At 44.1% G+C, this 15,136-nt stretch overlaps 1 protein-coding gene across 3 annotated transcripts in view; it reads right to left on the bottom strand.

Moving 5' to 3' along the window:
• Nucleotides 1-1,218: 1,218 nt before the first annotated feature.
• TTYH2 (tweety family member 2) overlaps nt 1,219-15,136 on the bottom strand; it is a 104,737-nt gene continuing 90,819 nt past the window's right edge. For 2 of the 3 annotated variants that reach the window (XM_077328285.1, XM_077328287.1), the window contains 3 exons: nt 14,767-14,952; nt 12,038-12,116; nt 1,219-3,267 (listed from right to left, as the gene is read on the bottom strand). In XM_077328285.1, the coding sequence (XP_077184400.1) occupies nt 3,187-3,267; nt 12,038-12,116; nt 14,767-14,952 (346 nt within the window). In that variant the 3' untranslated portion in view covers nt 1,219-3,186. The remainder of the gene's footprint in view (nt 3,268-12,037; nt 12,117-14,766; nt 14,953-15,136) is intronic. The other variant, XM_077328286.1, reaches the window with a different exon arrangement.

Here is a 15,136-nt window from a genome sequence, read left to right on the forward strand (position 1 = left end):
AACAACGAATTCCACTATTTTAAATGGTGATTTTTCGTTCAGCAAACAATTTGCTACAAGGATCCCGGTGCGGAAAGCCCCCCAGTGTAGGATGCTGCTTTAAGACCATGTGAGTTTAAAAACTTGGGTGTATGTTTAGGCCAACAGGACCCAAGTTACTCAGGGGTCTCAACTCTTGGGACCGTCATCCCCTAGAGATGTATGTAATAATGGCTAGAACCATATGTTTAAAAATTAGAAAAAAACAGATACCCAAATTTCACTTTTTAGTACAAGTCTTTATTTGTTGCTTCTCAGCCAGTACATATAAATCAGGCATAACCCTGAAAAGAATGTGAGATGAGGTTAGTTCACATGCGGATTTTTTTTTAAAAAAAGTTTGAAATGGTGCTGTTCAATTGACAAGATTTAAAAGCATGAAATCAGGGTTTCCCTTCAACATGCCTTAATTTGTAGACAGTCACATATAAGATGGATGTACAAATAATGTCGCCATATATGATATGTATAAATTCAGGTGAGTAGCTGCGTTGGCCTGAAGTAGCAGAACAAAATGTGCGTCCATTACGCCTAACAAAGTTTTAGTCAAGGTGTGAGCTTTTGTGTGCACGCACACTTCCTCAGACAATGGAACAAGGATCGTAAGAGTATACATATAAAGAGAGAGTAAATTAATAAACAGCATCACAATAAATATGCAACATGATAATGAAGATCGGATAGTTCCTTGCTTTATACTAATTTACTCTCTCCTTATATGTATACTCTTACGATCCTTGTTCCATTGTCTGAGGAAGTGTGCAAGCACATGAAAGCTCACACCTTGAATAAAACTGTTGGTCTTAAAGGTACCTTTGGACTCACATTTTGTTATGATATGTATAAGTTATCCTTGATAAACGACACAGTGAGTGTCAAGTATTTAAAACCTCCATGTAGCACCACATGTACAGGAGGGCAACTTGGTTGTCCCTCTGCAGTGTTTAGCACTCTTACCTATGAACAGAAGTTAGTATAAGTGATTCTGAAGGATATGAGGTTCAAAATTCTAGGTCAGGAATATTTTGTGGCTCTTTGTGCTTTGATAAGCAGGACCCAACCCTTTGGGTTCTCATGAATGAGTTTATAATATTGCTTTCAAACATCTTCAAAATATGTTTAATAATTTATTAGGCAAACTCAACACAGTCTAAACAAATACATCCTCACTCATTTAAAAAAAAATTAAATTGTTTTAGGTAAAAGCCAAAAAATAGACCAGGAAAAGTACCAGAGCACCTGTGGGTGTAGGAACCCCCCACCTCATCTATTTGGACATGTTTTCATCCCCTGGAAATTTCTTTCCCCTACCATCAATCCAGCCTTGCTACCTGGGGATATATCTCCTTCTCCTTCTCAGACTCACAGAAAGGTAAAAGAGATCACCTCAATATCCTCAACAATTTGAAAATCAGTTTCTGTTTGCATTGACAGCTGAAACCATGTGAACGACCACTGTGGTGAGGAAGAACAGTTAAAGTTTAGCAAGGATTCCTTAAGAAGGGTTGATAGCTGGAATTATTTCCAGTAATTCTAAAGACACAAGCTGACATCATCTTAGAGGAAAGAAGACAATAATCACTTAAGAGAAACTGGGCTAACACCATTGTTTGTCAATACAATCATCACTGCAGCACTCTGGAGCCATTAAACACTAATTCAGATCCAGTTTTCCATGCTACTTAGCCCCCCACCCCAACAACATAAGAATAAAAAATGTTGAAGGTGTCTTTCATATAAGCCAGTGGAGATGTGCATCAGCTTGGGAACTTAATTCCTTAGGAAAATGGGGCTAAAAATGGATATTTTGCAGGTTAAAAGGTAAAGGTAAAGGTATCCCCTGTACAAGCACCGAGTCATGTCTGACCCTTGGGGTGACGCCCTCTAGCGTTTTCATGGCAGACTCAATACGGGCTGGTTTGCCAGTGCCTTCCCCAGTCATTACCGTTTACCCCCCAGCAAGCTGGGTACTCATTTTACCGACCTCGGGAGGATGGAAGGCTGAATCAACCTTGAGCCGGCTGCTGGGATTGAACTCCCAGCCTCATGGGCAAAGCTTTCAGATGGCTGCCTTACCACTCTGCGCCACAAGAGGCTCTCTTTTGCAGGTTATATATGTATATATAATAAAAATAATGTCATTTTCCATTCAAAATTCTTTTTAAAAGTCAAGGTCATGTTTGTTCCTTGGAAAGATGAAGTAAAGCACTGGAGGAAAATAAAATAAAAATTAAAAAGATGACATATTGGAAACAAACACAAAATTTAAAAAAAAATCATTTTTAAACATAATACCTGAGGCCACCATAGAATTGCTTGGTGAATTTCATGTTAATTCCAGGAACAAAGGAAACTGGTGAAGAAAGGAAAATACTGTGCAGGTCTTGTACCATACCTTCCAAAGAGGTGCTGATTTTGATAGAGGAGGAAGATGTTCAAGTAGCAGTTTGCCAAGCCAGCAGAAGACTTAATGCAGAGGCCTCTCCAAAGGAAAAACAAAATCCACTCTAGGATTGGTATTGCATTGACTCAGCAGTGAGGAGCATTTTCTTTCGTGGCAAGCTCCCATTTCCCTCATGGCTATTGTACACATGTCCGAATTCCAGTTACTTGTACAGTGTACTGTTCCTATTATTTCCTCTTATTAAAAAACAAACAAACAAAGGAAGCCCAAATCACACTGTCAACCAAGAACAACACAGCCCCAAAAGTTAGTGCAAAGGAAAAGAAAACAGGAATTAATAGCCTTAGCACAAACTTGAGGCAATCCCAAGTCTCATTCCCCACTCCAAAACAAGAAAAAGAGGTTGGGGAATACAATACACTTATAGCAGGAAAGGACCAGGAGATTAAGTTCAGGAGAAGAATTCAGAGCAGTCAGCTCAGAGGTTGGAGGTATATCATCTAGTGTGTGCAGGAGAGGAAGACGAAGAATTACAGACACAAGCTGCCAGCCTGAACACACAGGATAGCCCTCTAGGAAGCTTATCCAGAATCCCAGTGGGTGTCTTCTTCCACTGATGCCTTCTCCAAATGCCCTTCTCTGCCATGGAGGCATTCCAGTTCCCTGCAGTCCACGCACCTTGAGTTTTTGTCAAGTTCCACTATAGAAACATTGTTTGCTGGTTTTTTTCTACAAGTTGGGCGCTAGGCTGGAAATTCGTTGCTGTACTGTCGCCTGTGATCATCATTAACCGAAAGATAGGTGGCTCGCATACTTGGAGAATACTGAGGAGAGAAGAAAGATGGAGAAAGAAAAGTTACACCAAATAGTTCCAAGTACTAGCTGAGATTCTGTGGAGATGACTATTGTGACAATATGCTTATGCAAAGTCCCATAAGGGTAGTGTTAAAATATGTCCTGATCTGTTCTGTAAGCTTAGGGAAAACTTGTTAACCTTATATGTTGCTGGAAACAACAAAACCACATATTTTCTGGTGATCAGTGAGATGGAAATGAGACGGCAACAGGAAAACATCCAGAATAAAGGGTAATGTCTTGTGTTGTTTTGGAAAGACAATGAGTCTAGTTGAGTGAAGAAATATTCAATACAATCAAATATCTAAAATATCCATGCAGGACAAGGAAGGAGGAAAGGAAGGATAGAAGAAAGTGGCTCTGTTATGAAAGACTCAGCAGTTCAACATAACAATTCAAGGTTTGTTTCAGTGAACGCCTGCTATGAAAATATTTTTAACAATACAAACAGGTTTTTGAAAGATCCTCAACTTTCTCTAGCAACAATATATATATATATATATTCTATCACATCAATTCAATCCCCCCCCAATGTTCAAGTGGCTCTAAAGAGAGTGAAGAACATGGATATGAGCTGCTTTGAATCCTTGTTGAGCCCCCCACATGTAATAATAGGCAAGGCAAAGATTTTGAACTTCTCACCCTCAATGAGATTATCTCTAGTTTTGTTTACCAAAGGGTTCCTCAAAGGGCTGCAAGGATGAGGGTCAATTTATTTACATTTATTTTACTTTTATAGTTTGCATACCACCCCTCCCCATGTACAGGCTCAGGGCAGTTTACAACATAAAACCAGCAGCAACATTTGGTAAAACTCTCATAAAGCCACAAAACAACACTAACTACCCTCTACCCTTATCTCTCCACTATCAGACTGGTCATTCATTCGTGGGTTTACAAGGAGGGGGAAAGAGCGCTGCATGAAAACTTAAAAAGGGGAGGGGAGGGGAGGGGAGAAAGGAAAAATGAAAGGGGAGTTCAACTGGATTTTAGGCTACCATTTTCTCAGCCATAGGCCTGGCAGAAAAGTGCCATTTTGCAGGCCCTGCGGAACTTTGATACCTCCATCAGCGCTCGTACCTCTGCTGGGAGCTCATTCCACCAGGCTGGTGCCAAGGCCAAAAAGGATCTAGCTCTGGTTGAGACCTGTTCACTTAAAGTAGACTTAATGTTCTCCCCATTGTTCTACCATTCTACTATGTTGTCTACTCTTACTATTGTATTATTATTATTGATTATTATTATTATTATTAATATTGAGTCATCTGGATCATTCCTGTTTTATGTAAACCACCTGAGCCTTCAGGGAGGGCAGTATATAAATATAAATAAATACATAATAGACCACGGGGTCAGCCTCACTGAGGCTAGCACCCTATTGACATCTATCTGACAGAGGCCTGAAGCTATCAAAATTAGCCCCTGGGGTCTACCATGGGGGCCTCAAATTCATTAACTGTACAAAATGCGAGAGATTTCCTATTTATGAAAAAGTTTAGGAAGCACTAATTACTGAATCGCCATAAAAGTCACCTGGCACGTATTCGACTGTACAATCTAAAAACATAGAATTTGCATTGAATGCATGAGCCTACTTTACACTTAGGCAGGCCATTGGTGTATCAAGTTCATTATTGTCTATTTTTGCAATATCTGTTCCCTGATTCACATAACTGGAGATGTCAAATTTAACTTGGGTCCTTCTCCATGCAAAGCCACTTCTTTGCAAGAATTCCAGCAACCATCAGATGCTTGATGATCCAGTGGAAACTGATCAATGGTCTGCTGGTGGGAAAAGGTCTTACCTCCTAGAATAAGCATACTACAACTAAAGACCATTGTAAATTATTTTCCAGGTGATCTCCCCTCCCCCCCCTGACAATTTTCACATGCTTCTTAGGTAGGATCTACACATTCTCCAAAGTCCTTCCTTTATTGTAAGGACTTCTTATGCTAGTGTGCTATAGTGAACAGAGTGATGCACTTTGACAGAGTTGGCTTCAAATGCCTGTTAGAAATTGAAGTTCTAACTATGTAGTACACTGTTCCCAAGTCTGTCCTGGTTCCTTCTTGCCAAGCGAATGTACGCTAAGAATCCCTGGCTGGAACTTGGATTTTATCGTGCATGGGAGCTAATTTGGAACAGGGCCATCGTGCATGGGAAGGGGATGGACTAAATCTCCTTCTCTATGCCATTTGTCTAACCTACAAGGTCCTCAGGCAGACTCTATTTGCACCACTACTGGTAATTACCTATAATGATGGGCTATATTAATACCAATAGGCTACGTATAAGTTTTCCCAAGCAGTATATCATACTGCTAGGCCCTGAGTGGATACTTTTTGGAAGGTCATTCATTCCTAACCAGCTCTGCTTCACAGGATTATTGTGAAGACTAGAGGCAAAGCCCATTGAACCCAGGAATACAACGGGTGCGAGGATACAAACCTAGCCTTCCTGGGGGTTTCCTGAGGACTGGCTAAGTGGGAAAATCTCCTGCCCACCCTTGGAGTCTTGAACCCCACCTCCGAACCTCAAGGAACATTCCTGACCCAGGAGTCACCAACCTCCAGCTGTGGCCTGGAAATCTCCTGGAATTAGACTATTGAGACCAGCTTCCTGGGGATAAATGGCTGTTTTGGAAGAAAGACTCTACAACAACAACTCATCTCCAGACTCCTGGATATGAAAGGGCGTGCTTGGAAGAGGGGAACTCAGTAGCAGAGAGGTTGCAGGATGGGAGAGGTTGGGACCTAGGGATTTGCAGGTCATTTCCAGGCAACAGAGAACAGTCCCCCTGGAGATTTTGGATCCCATGGAGGTGCAGGGATGCCAGGCTCCAGGTGGGAAACAAAGAGAAATTCTGGGTGGCAGTAATTGCTAATAACAATAAACAATAAACAATTCATAAACTTGTCAGTTTCTTCCTTTCATAAAAATATTTAATGGATAGCAAAATTTGCTTAAAGAACTGAACACCTTTCAGTCAGTATGTTCTTCAGTCCAGTTCAATATCAGTAAATCAAAAACAGTTGTATGTCCTGGGTCCCAGAGGGCTGGCAGGGGGGGGGGGCATTTCTGAGCCTCCCACAGCCCATCCTCCAGATGGCTCAGAGGGGCTCAATCGGGAGGCGGCTTGTTCCCCCCTTCCCCCATGTCCTCCAAGTTGAACGAAACCAGGAGGCCAGGGCAACTTACTGGCAGCAGGACAGCTCCTCTTCCACCCAGCAAACCTCTGACAGTGGCAGGAAGTTGGAGGCGGAGAGCAGATCCCTTATTAGGTTTTCCTGGCTGAGGCCATGACTTACTCATGAGTAATTCTCAGGGCAGGGGCCATGACACATTCATGAGTACACATTCCCAGGGTAGATGCTTTTCCTATCTGCATGCAATTTAACCTGATCGGTCCTCATTGGCAGAGTGTTCTCTCCCCATTGGTGGCATACCCCAAGAGAGGGCCAATCAGGTAGCAACTGAGTTGGCTGCACACAAGTTCAGCTTTATAATGTTTAGTGATGATAGTGATGGTGATAGTGATGTCAGCTTTTCTCAACTTTTTTAACCACCGAGAAACCTTTGAAACATTCTTCATGTTTCAAGTAACCCCAGAAGTGAGATCTCCAGTTCAGGCTTGCCAGCCTCCAGATGGGATCTGGAGAACCCCCTCTTCTCTAGAGTGCAGAGATAAGTTCTCCTGGAGGAAAGGACTGTTTGGGTGGGGAAGGTCTCTGAGGCATTGAAAACACTGGATGGCAAAGACTGTGGGTTTATCAATGACTGTTCTTATGTCTATGCTCTGCAGCCAGCTCCCCGCCCAACCAGCAAACTTCTGAAACTGGCAGGAAATTGGAAGTGGGGAGGTGACTCCTTGTTAAGCCTTCCTAGCTGAGGGCTGACTACTGACTGGGGCTGAACTACCAGGCGGGCCACTCCTGGACCAGGGCCATCACTTACTCATGAGTAAGCATTTCCTTGGCACCCAGGATCCCAGAGGGCTGGCAGGGGGGGCGTTTTTGGGTCTTCTGCAGCCCCTGACCTTCAGAAGGCTGCCACAACTTCTCCCCGTCCTCCAAGTTGAAAGAGGCCAGGGCAAGTTACAGGCAGTAGGGCATGTTCTTAGGCTGGCTCCTCTTACATCCAGTAAACTTCTGTAACTGCAGGAAGTTGGAGGTGGAGAGCTGATACCTTACTAAGCCCGTCCTGGCTGAGGGCTACCACCTGATTGGGGCTAAACTACCAGAGCATGCCATTCCTGGCTGAGGGCTATCACTTACTCATGAGTAAACATTCCCAGGGCAGAGAAATTTCCTCAGCACCCTGAATGACAGAGGGCTGGCAGGGGGCCATTTACGGGCCTTCTGCAGCCTCCCACCTCCAGAAGGCTTGCACAGGCTGCCCCAGGTCCAAGTTGAAAGAGGCCAGGGGAACAGAGCAACTGATGGGCATCAGGGCAGCGCCTCTTCTAACCAGCAAACTTCTTGGAGGTGAAGAGCTGATCCCTCGGTAAGTGTTCCCTGGCTAAGGACTGACTCCTGATTGGGGATAAACTACCAGGGCAGGCCATTCCTGGATTAGGGCCATCGCTTACTCATCAGGGCATTCCCAGGGCAGAGGCATTTCTTCGACACCCTGGGTCCTAGAGGGCCGGCAGGGGGCCGTTTCTGGGCCATCTATGACTCTTTACCTCCAGAAGGCTCACATAGGCTACCCCAGCTCCCCCCCCCCCCCATGACCTCCAAGTTGAAAGCGACGAAGAGGCGAGAGCAACTTATGGGCAGCAGAGCATGCTCTGAGGCTGGCTCCTCTTCTACCCAGCAAAATTCTGAAATCGGCAGGAAGTTGTAGGTTGAGAGCTGACCTCTTATTAAGCCTTTCTTGGTTGAAGAATGCTTCCTGATTGGTTTTAAACTACCTGGGTGGGCCATTCCTGGATGAGGGCCAATCAGATAGTGGGTGACTTGTCAGTTTGGGTTTTACAAGTTTACTGATGATGATAAAACAGGAATTCCTCAACTGCCTTAGTTCCATTGAAGATTGGCAGGGCACAAAAACAATAAAAAGTGCAGTAACTGCGGAAGCATAGCACTAAGGAACAACAGATGGGTTTTGTCTCTCTGCAAAGACCCTAAGTGTGAAAGAAAGTGAGAGTGTGCATATGAATAGGGAGGTGGAGCAGAGGGAGAAAGTCTCCTACATACCACAGTATTAAGGGGGGAAATCATTCATAATATCTTTCTGGAACACCACAAAAGCTTAAAAGCCTTTCTCCAAGGGATTTAAATCCTATTTAAATTGTATTGCTTTGTGAGTGTATAGGGAGGGACTGGAATTAATCTGGCAGCGTTTAGCTTCAAACTCATCCTTGAGCTTCCCAATAACTCCACACTCTGCTACAGCAAGATTAAAACCTTCAAAGCTGGCCCAGTTCCATGATGTAGGCAAGCAATTTAAAAATAGTTCTTGCGAAAGATGGCACAATAGTCACTGAGGCTTAACAAAAAGAAAAGAAGCTGTGCCATTCTGTATTCAAATTTCAGCTCATCCTGATTCAAGCAGCACTATGCATGGGAGTCCATGGTTACAGTTTTGCTGGCCTACATCCTGGAGTTTCATAGCTAGGAGTAGAAAAAGCATTTCAGCTGATTCTGTGCTGGCTCTTGCCCTTTTACTTAAAGTTTGGTTTAAAGTGAGCTTTTACTGTAGGTAAAAGGACAGGAGCCAGTCCCGGCCCTAGGAGATATGGAGCTAGCAGCTGAGCTCCTGACACCCTGACTGATCCTGCATAGGCTCGATTTCACTCTCTCTTGATTCGAAGTGGGAGGAAGCAAAATGGGAGATTTAAATGGTAACCAGCCATTTAAACATAATAGCTTGACTAGCCCGCCCATCAGCTATTATGTTTAAATGGCTAGCAGCCATTTAAACTATCCATTTACTTCCCCTCGCTTGGAAGGGGGGACCAAAATGGATGATTTAGATGGCTGACAACCATTTAAACCTAACAGCTTATGGGCAGACCCACCAAATTGTTAGATTAAAATAGTTGCGGGACATTTAAGTGATGGATTTTGCTCCCCAGGGTCTGCCTGAGGTGGGGAGGTCTCTCTCATTGCTGCACGCAGACCTGAGAGTATCAGCTGAATATCCCTGAATAAAAGCTGGATAAATGCTTTTATTCAGGTCAGCTATACTGGTAGCTAAAATATATTCTCTAATCTGTATTCCACTTAGAAAATACAAATGATAAGATTTTTTTTAAATCCCTGCTGAACAGAGCCAAATTCACACTATTAGCTAGCAATCATCAGAAAGAACATATTTTCTTCAAATATTGACAAGAACCCAAACACAGGAGAAAATCCCCAATAATTTCCTGCCTTTTTATTCCGTACATTCTTGATTAAGCCCCCTGTAGAAGAAATACAGTGGGCGCTAGCGGATGGGTAGGCAGACTGTAAGAAAGGAAGGAAGAAGAGGAAATGAGGTATGGGAGAGAGAAAAAAGGGCAAAGTGTGGTTGAAGGGATGGGTAGAAGGGAGAAAGAAAGGAAGTAAAGGAGAAAGACAGGAAGCAAGTGAGAGGGAGAGACAGAGAGACAGGAAGGAGATGGAGAAATAGAGGAAGTCAGGAAGTAAGAAGGAAGAAAGGAAGGCAGGCAGAGAGGTAGGTGAAAGGAAAGGGGACAGGGTGTGTGTGAAGGGTGGGGGGAATTGGGAGGAGGGGCGAATCAGGAGGGGGAGGTGGCGAGGGCAGAGTGGGGTAGAGAGGAGTATGTGTGTGGGGTGGGGGAAGGGGTGGGAAAGCGCGGTGGGTGGGTAGTTGTGTGTGTGTGTCTGTGGGGGCGGGGCGATTGCAGGGGGTGGTGGCCAAGGGGGTTTCCTTGGTGAGGCTGTGTGTGTCTGGGTGTGGGGAAGTGGCAGTGGCGCGAGGACCCTGGGTGGGAAAGGAGCAGGGACGCCACATCTGCGACGTGGCATCCCTGGTCCTTTCACGAGGGCAAGGGGAAGCCATGGGGAGTACTCACCATCAGGGAAGGCCGCCTCTCCTTGTGTGCGGTTAGTCCCCGGCCAGACAAGGTGAGGCTGGGCCAAGCAGCCAATGGGGAGGCGCGCTTTACATGGCTTCCCATTGGCCGCTTGGCCCTGGAGTGACACTCGGAGGGCCCAATCAGGAGCCACTTCGCAGGAGTGGTTAAAGATATGCATATTGAATTAGAAATCATGTTTGAGAAGAACAGAAAAACAGAAAAATAGTAGCTACTCAGTGGCTACAAATTTCTTTCCCTCACTACAAATATCTTTACCTTCTGATCTCTACTTCCAAATCTTTGTTTCCCTCACTTTCAGCTTCAAACTGAACCAGTTGTAGAATGGGTTGGAACTTAGAGATCCTGTTGGTGGAAGAGAATCTCTCCCTCACCTTCCTCTCAGACTGGAAGCCAGAGGTTGGGGACCGTTGCAGACTAAAAGACTAGGGATAGGCATGAACTGGAAAAATACAGTTTGGTTTGTGATATGCCCTGTTCACAAACCTTGGTTTGGTTTGTGAGGGTCATGAGATGGTGGAATGTACCCTAGGCATGTCTGAGACATCAAATTCGCAAGGGATCTCTAGGTGTCTCTCCTCTACCTGCCCTCCAAGTTTGGTGAGGATTGGATTTACAGAGCCTGAGTTATGGCCTCCAGAAGAAGTGTTTTCCAGACATGAAGCACTTCCCTGAAGATACCTTCTTTGGGAGGGGTGTGACTTGGATCCTGTAACTTGGATCCTGTAACATGATTCCAGAAATGTTATGGTTGCTCAGAGGGAGTGGAAATTCACAGCACAGGGAACTTAAAATTATGGAAAGTCTTTAGGAGGGATCAAAACAACCCCCCTGCCCCAAAGCAAGGAAAGAGACAACAATACAAACCCAATAACAAACAACTTACTCTTGAAGGGCAACATAGCTCCAAAAGAGTTGATGCAAAAACAAAGCAAATGTTAGCAGGCAAGATACGTTTCAAAGGAAAATTACACGAAACTGAACATAGTACTTTTGCTTACAGGGAAGGCAAGTTTAAAGAAAACTTGAAAGGCTTATCAAAACAAAAAAAGGGAGCGAGAATATATTATCTTCTTGTTAGTTACAATGTGCAATTCTTTTCTCCAGCAACAAGACAATGGAAATGTTTATGTGCAGGGGGGAAATTAAAAATATGGCACTGTGTAAACAAGGTTATAGAGTGTTAAATGAGGGACATAAGTGGGGAAACCCACCAATGTGATAGGTTTGCAGGACAGCCTCCATCCAACAGTCGGCAGGTGTGACAGTGAGCCAAGAACTAAATGCCACAAAGCATGGAAATGACCTCTTACTGCCACACTGCTGCTCACAGCCAGTCTGCAAGGCTGCAGCCTCGATGCATTGCAGCCATGGCTGCCTACAAATGTTGTAGCTAAACACCTGTGGGAACAAGGAATGTAAGCCACCAAAAGGCAGTACTTCCCAGCAGTTTTTCATCTTCCCACAGATACAAAATTCGGGCTCAGACTGTCATTTTTGCTAGATTTGTTTGGAATTTTTAAAAAAATTGCTCTTTTCCTCATCTCTAACATCAGAAACAAAACTATTTTAAGCTTCTGATAAAAGCAGGAGGCTTTCTCGTCCCAATTTTTAAAAATGTGTGGTTAGTAAAAGCAGAGAGAAACGAAAGGGTGTGTTATAAAAATGATTTGGCCTCTGACGCCCACCGTACCGTGGGGGGAGGCGATCCTCTTCCAATCAGTGGGACGTTTTCATAGCGTGGGTTCCCACCAAAGAGCACAGCTTGGTTCCTGCAGGTAGAGAGGAGCAAGGTCAGGATGACAGTCTATTAAATGACCTCAGTTGCGAGCCTCTGGCTAGGAAATATTCCCCTGAAGTTCCCACAGAAGTAGCCATCCTAAATGGGGTGGGGGATGGGGAAGGAAGGAGTGGGAAAAAGAAGACACTAACTGGCCATTGGGGACAAATGGTAGTCTCCTCATTTCTTCTATAGTGTCACTCAGAGGTGGTGAGGGAGAAAGCATGTACATAACTTTAGCCCCTGTCCTCTCAACTCTCTTTAACTCAATCCCTTGCCTATGGCACTCACTGAGGAAAACAGTGTCACACCAGCACGCACGTCATGCTACACTATGACCATTTCCGCACTCGGAACTTCACCGCCCCAGCTCCCGTGCAGAAGCACAAATTGGGGGTGGATGAAGTGTGCCAGGCCAAATGCCCCCCCGTGTGGGGGCAGGAAGAGGCAGAGCAACCTGCCACAACTAAAACTCCAGCCTGCAGCCCAGCATGAAACCGCCAGTGCAGAAACGGTCTAAGGGAGTATCCTTGGTGAGTGAAGGGAAGCACAATGAGAATTAACGAGACAAGGAAAACGGGGAAGAAAACAACTCAATACTGCCCGTCCACTAGAAAATGACCAGTGACTGACAAGTTGATTGTGATGAATACTCGGGCCTAGGGATTACTTGGCTGCGTTTTACTTGGTGTAGGCTGGAAGGATTAACAGTTCTAAACTGAAGTGAGGGTAATGTTAGTTACTCAAAAAGCAGCACTCAGTCAATTCTTCTATATGCAGTCAGGTATGTGGTACAATGTGCTTTCATGGAAGTGTACTAACCAGTGGCACAAAAAGATGAAAAACTCATCTTGAAGCTTCTCACTATTTTAAAATCTTCCTACTTAAGTAAACCCTCAAATTTTTCAGTGGCATATTTCTGTGGGAGGAATGTTCTGCAGCATGTCGGTAAGAGCATGTTTAAATTAGCTCCCAAAGAAATAGCTTTGCTGCTGTAATTTCAAAATTGGCACAGACTGAAACGCAAATCAGAGGGGTTTATTTTTAAGTTAAATTTGAGCCATTATTAGGTTCATCCAGATTTTGCAAAAGAGGATTAAATGGTTCTTTTTCGCTACAAGGAAATCCTATTATTCCTAAACAACCCTCTGGAGTTAGCATTTATAACCAAAGAGGGGCTCAAAGTCATTTATTAATGAAAATACCTATAACATTCTGAATGCATATGATATGTTGCCGTAGTGAGCCTAAAGATAGGGAGGTGAATTTGGAAATGTTTGCTGTTTGCTTTGGGATGGTGTGTGTGTGTGTGGGAAGAGCAGGAATGCCTCCCCATTGCTGAAGCGCCTGGGCTGATTCTCCTTCATACTGAGATGTGCAACCTATTGAGAGTAGCATAAGGCAGAGAATTGAAATCCATACTGAGATATGCAAAGACTTCATATTAAGTGAAGAACAGATACCAGGCAGAACAATAAAGCACAATGAATGCAGGAACTGATATCAGAAAAATAGCTAAGATACATGCCACATTTCCTTTCTATTAGGACATCATTATTGTCCAGTATTGGATACTAGCAAATATTAGATTCCCTCTCCCAGAGAAACAACAACACATGACTGTAAAAGGAACAAGTTCACGAGTGGCTGGGGCCCAAACTACATTTTACAGGTTGGTAAAAACCTGCTGTGGCAGCCATGCATTCTGTGTAACATTCTGCTTGGCCTTGATGAAAGAACTCACCTGTACTGCTATTCCTTGACCAAGCTCTTTTCTCCTCCTTTCTCATCAAGCAACTGATCTCTCAGAAAGAGAGGCAAGCAAAAAAACAGCTGGGAGGGTTTAGGAAGGACCTAAACAGGCAATCCTTCCTCATCCAATGAAAGAGCCACTCCAAAAATAGTTCCCTAGATAACGAGCACACAGAACAGTGATACCCCTTAAATAGACAAAGTGCTGTATGGTGAAAGAAGATGTAGAATGGACAACATCGAATTTCGCATTGCAGAGTATTAGCTAATAATATCCAGTCCCCCAAAAGTACTAATTTACCCATTTAGTCTCTTATATATTCCCTCGGGAATTATTCCTTCAAGGAATGTATCTACAAAACCTTCTAGTTGGCAACACCTGAGATTCCCTTCTGCAACAAAAGAGGCTGCAGAGTTTTAATATCCTGAATGACCCAGAGCTGATTCATCTACTGAGTAGTTGGAACATTTGACCAGGGTATCTAATCTGCTGGGGATACTGGACAGCTTGTTGTTAGAAAGGTGGGATGGAGACACATCATGGTTCTCAAAAGAGCAGGATGGAGCGGAAGCATATGGGAAAGTGACTTATGAGACTCAGCAGGGGCCTGTGATACTGGGATGTGAGGGATGGAAGTTAGCCAAATAGCTTTGGCTGTGTCCGCAGTGTTCTTGAGACCCCCAAAAGTCCATATCCAGCCTTGGGTGTGTAAGATACTGGAGAAAGATCAAAACAGGCATCCATATTAAGTCTTCCTGTAGCAGAAGAAAAGAGTAAGAGTCCAGTAGCATCTTAACAAGACTAGCACCATTTGTGGTAGAGTATGTGCTTTCGTGAGTCACTGTTCACTTCTTCAGGTAAGAGACTGGTGCTGACAATTTGTACTCACATGTACTCAGACACTGGGGCATTGGAGATGGTCTGTGCTGGAGGCTGGAGACTGGTCTGACTGCCCAGGCTGCTACTGTAGCTGCAGAAACTACGAAGCTGCCCACGTGTGGGGTTGTGGGAAGCAATTCGCCTGGCCTGTGGGTTGAAAGGGTCTTCTTCATCTATGTCATCATATTCCTGGTCCCTGGGGGCAAGGCAGAAACAAAGGAACAAGACTAGGTGCAAGATGCCAAGAGAATCCAACATGAACAGAAAATGATGGTGTCCTGACAACAAAATGGTTTCATCTACAGAAAAATGTTGACTGACACTAATAAAACCCAAACCAGTATAGCGTTCTTGTCAAGAAGCTGTGGAAGCAACAGAAT

The sequence above is a fragment of the Paroedura picta genome, chromosome 3, assembly GCF_049243985.1.
Source record: "Paroedura picta isolate Pp20150507F chromosome 3, Ppicta_v3.0, whole genome shotgun sequence".
NCBI classification, from domain to species: Eukaryota; Metazoa; Chordata; class Lepidosauria; order Squamata; family Gekkonidae; genus Paroedura; species Paroedura picta.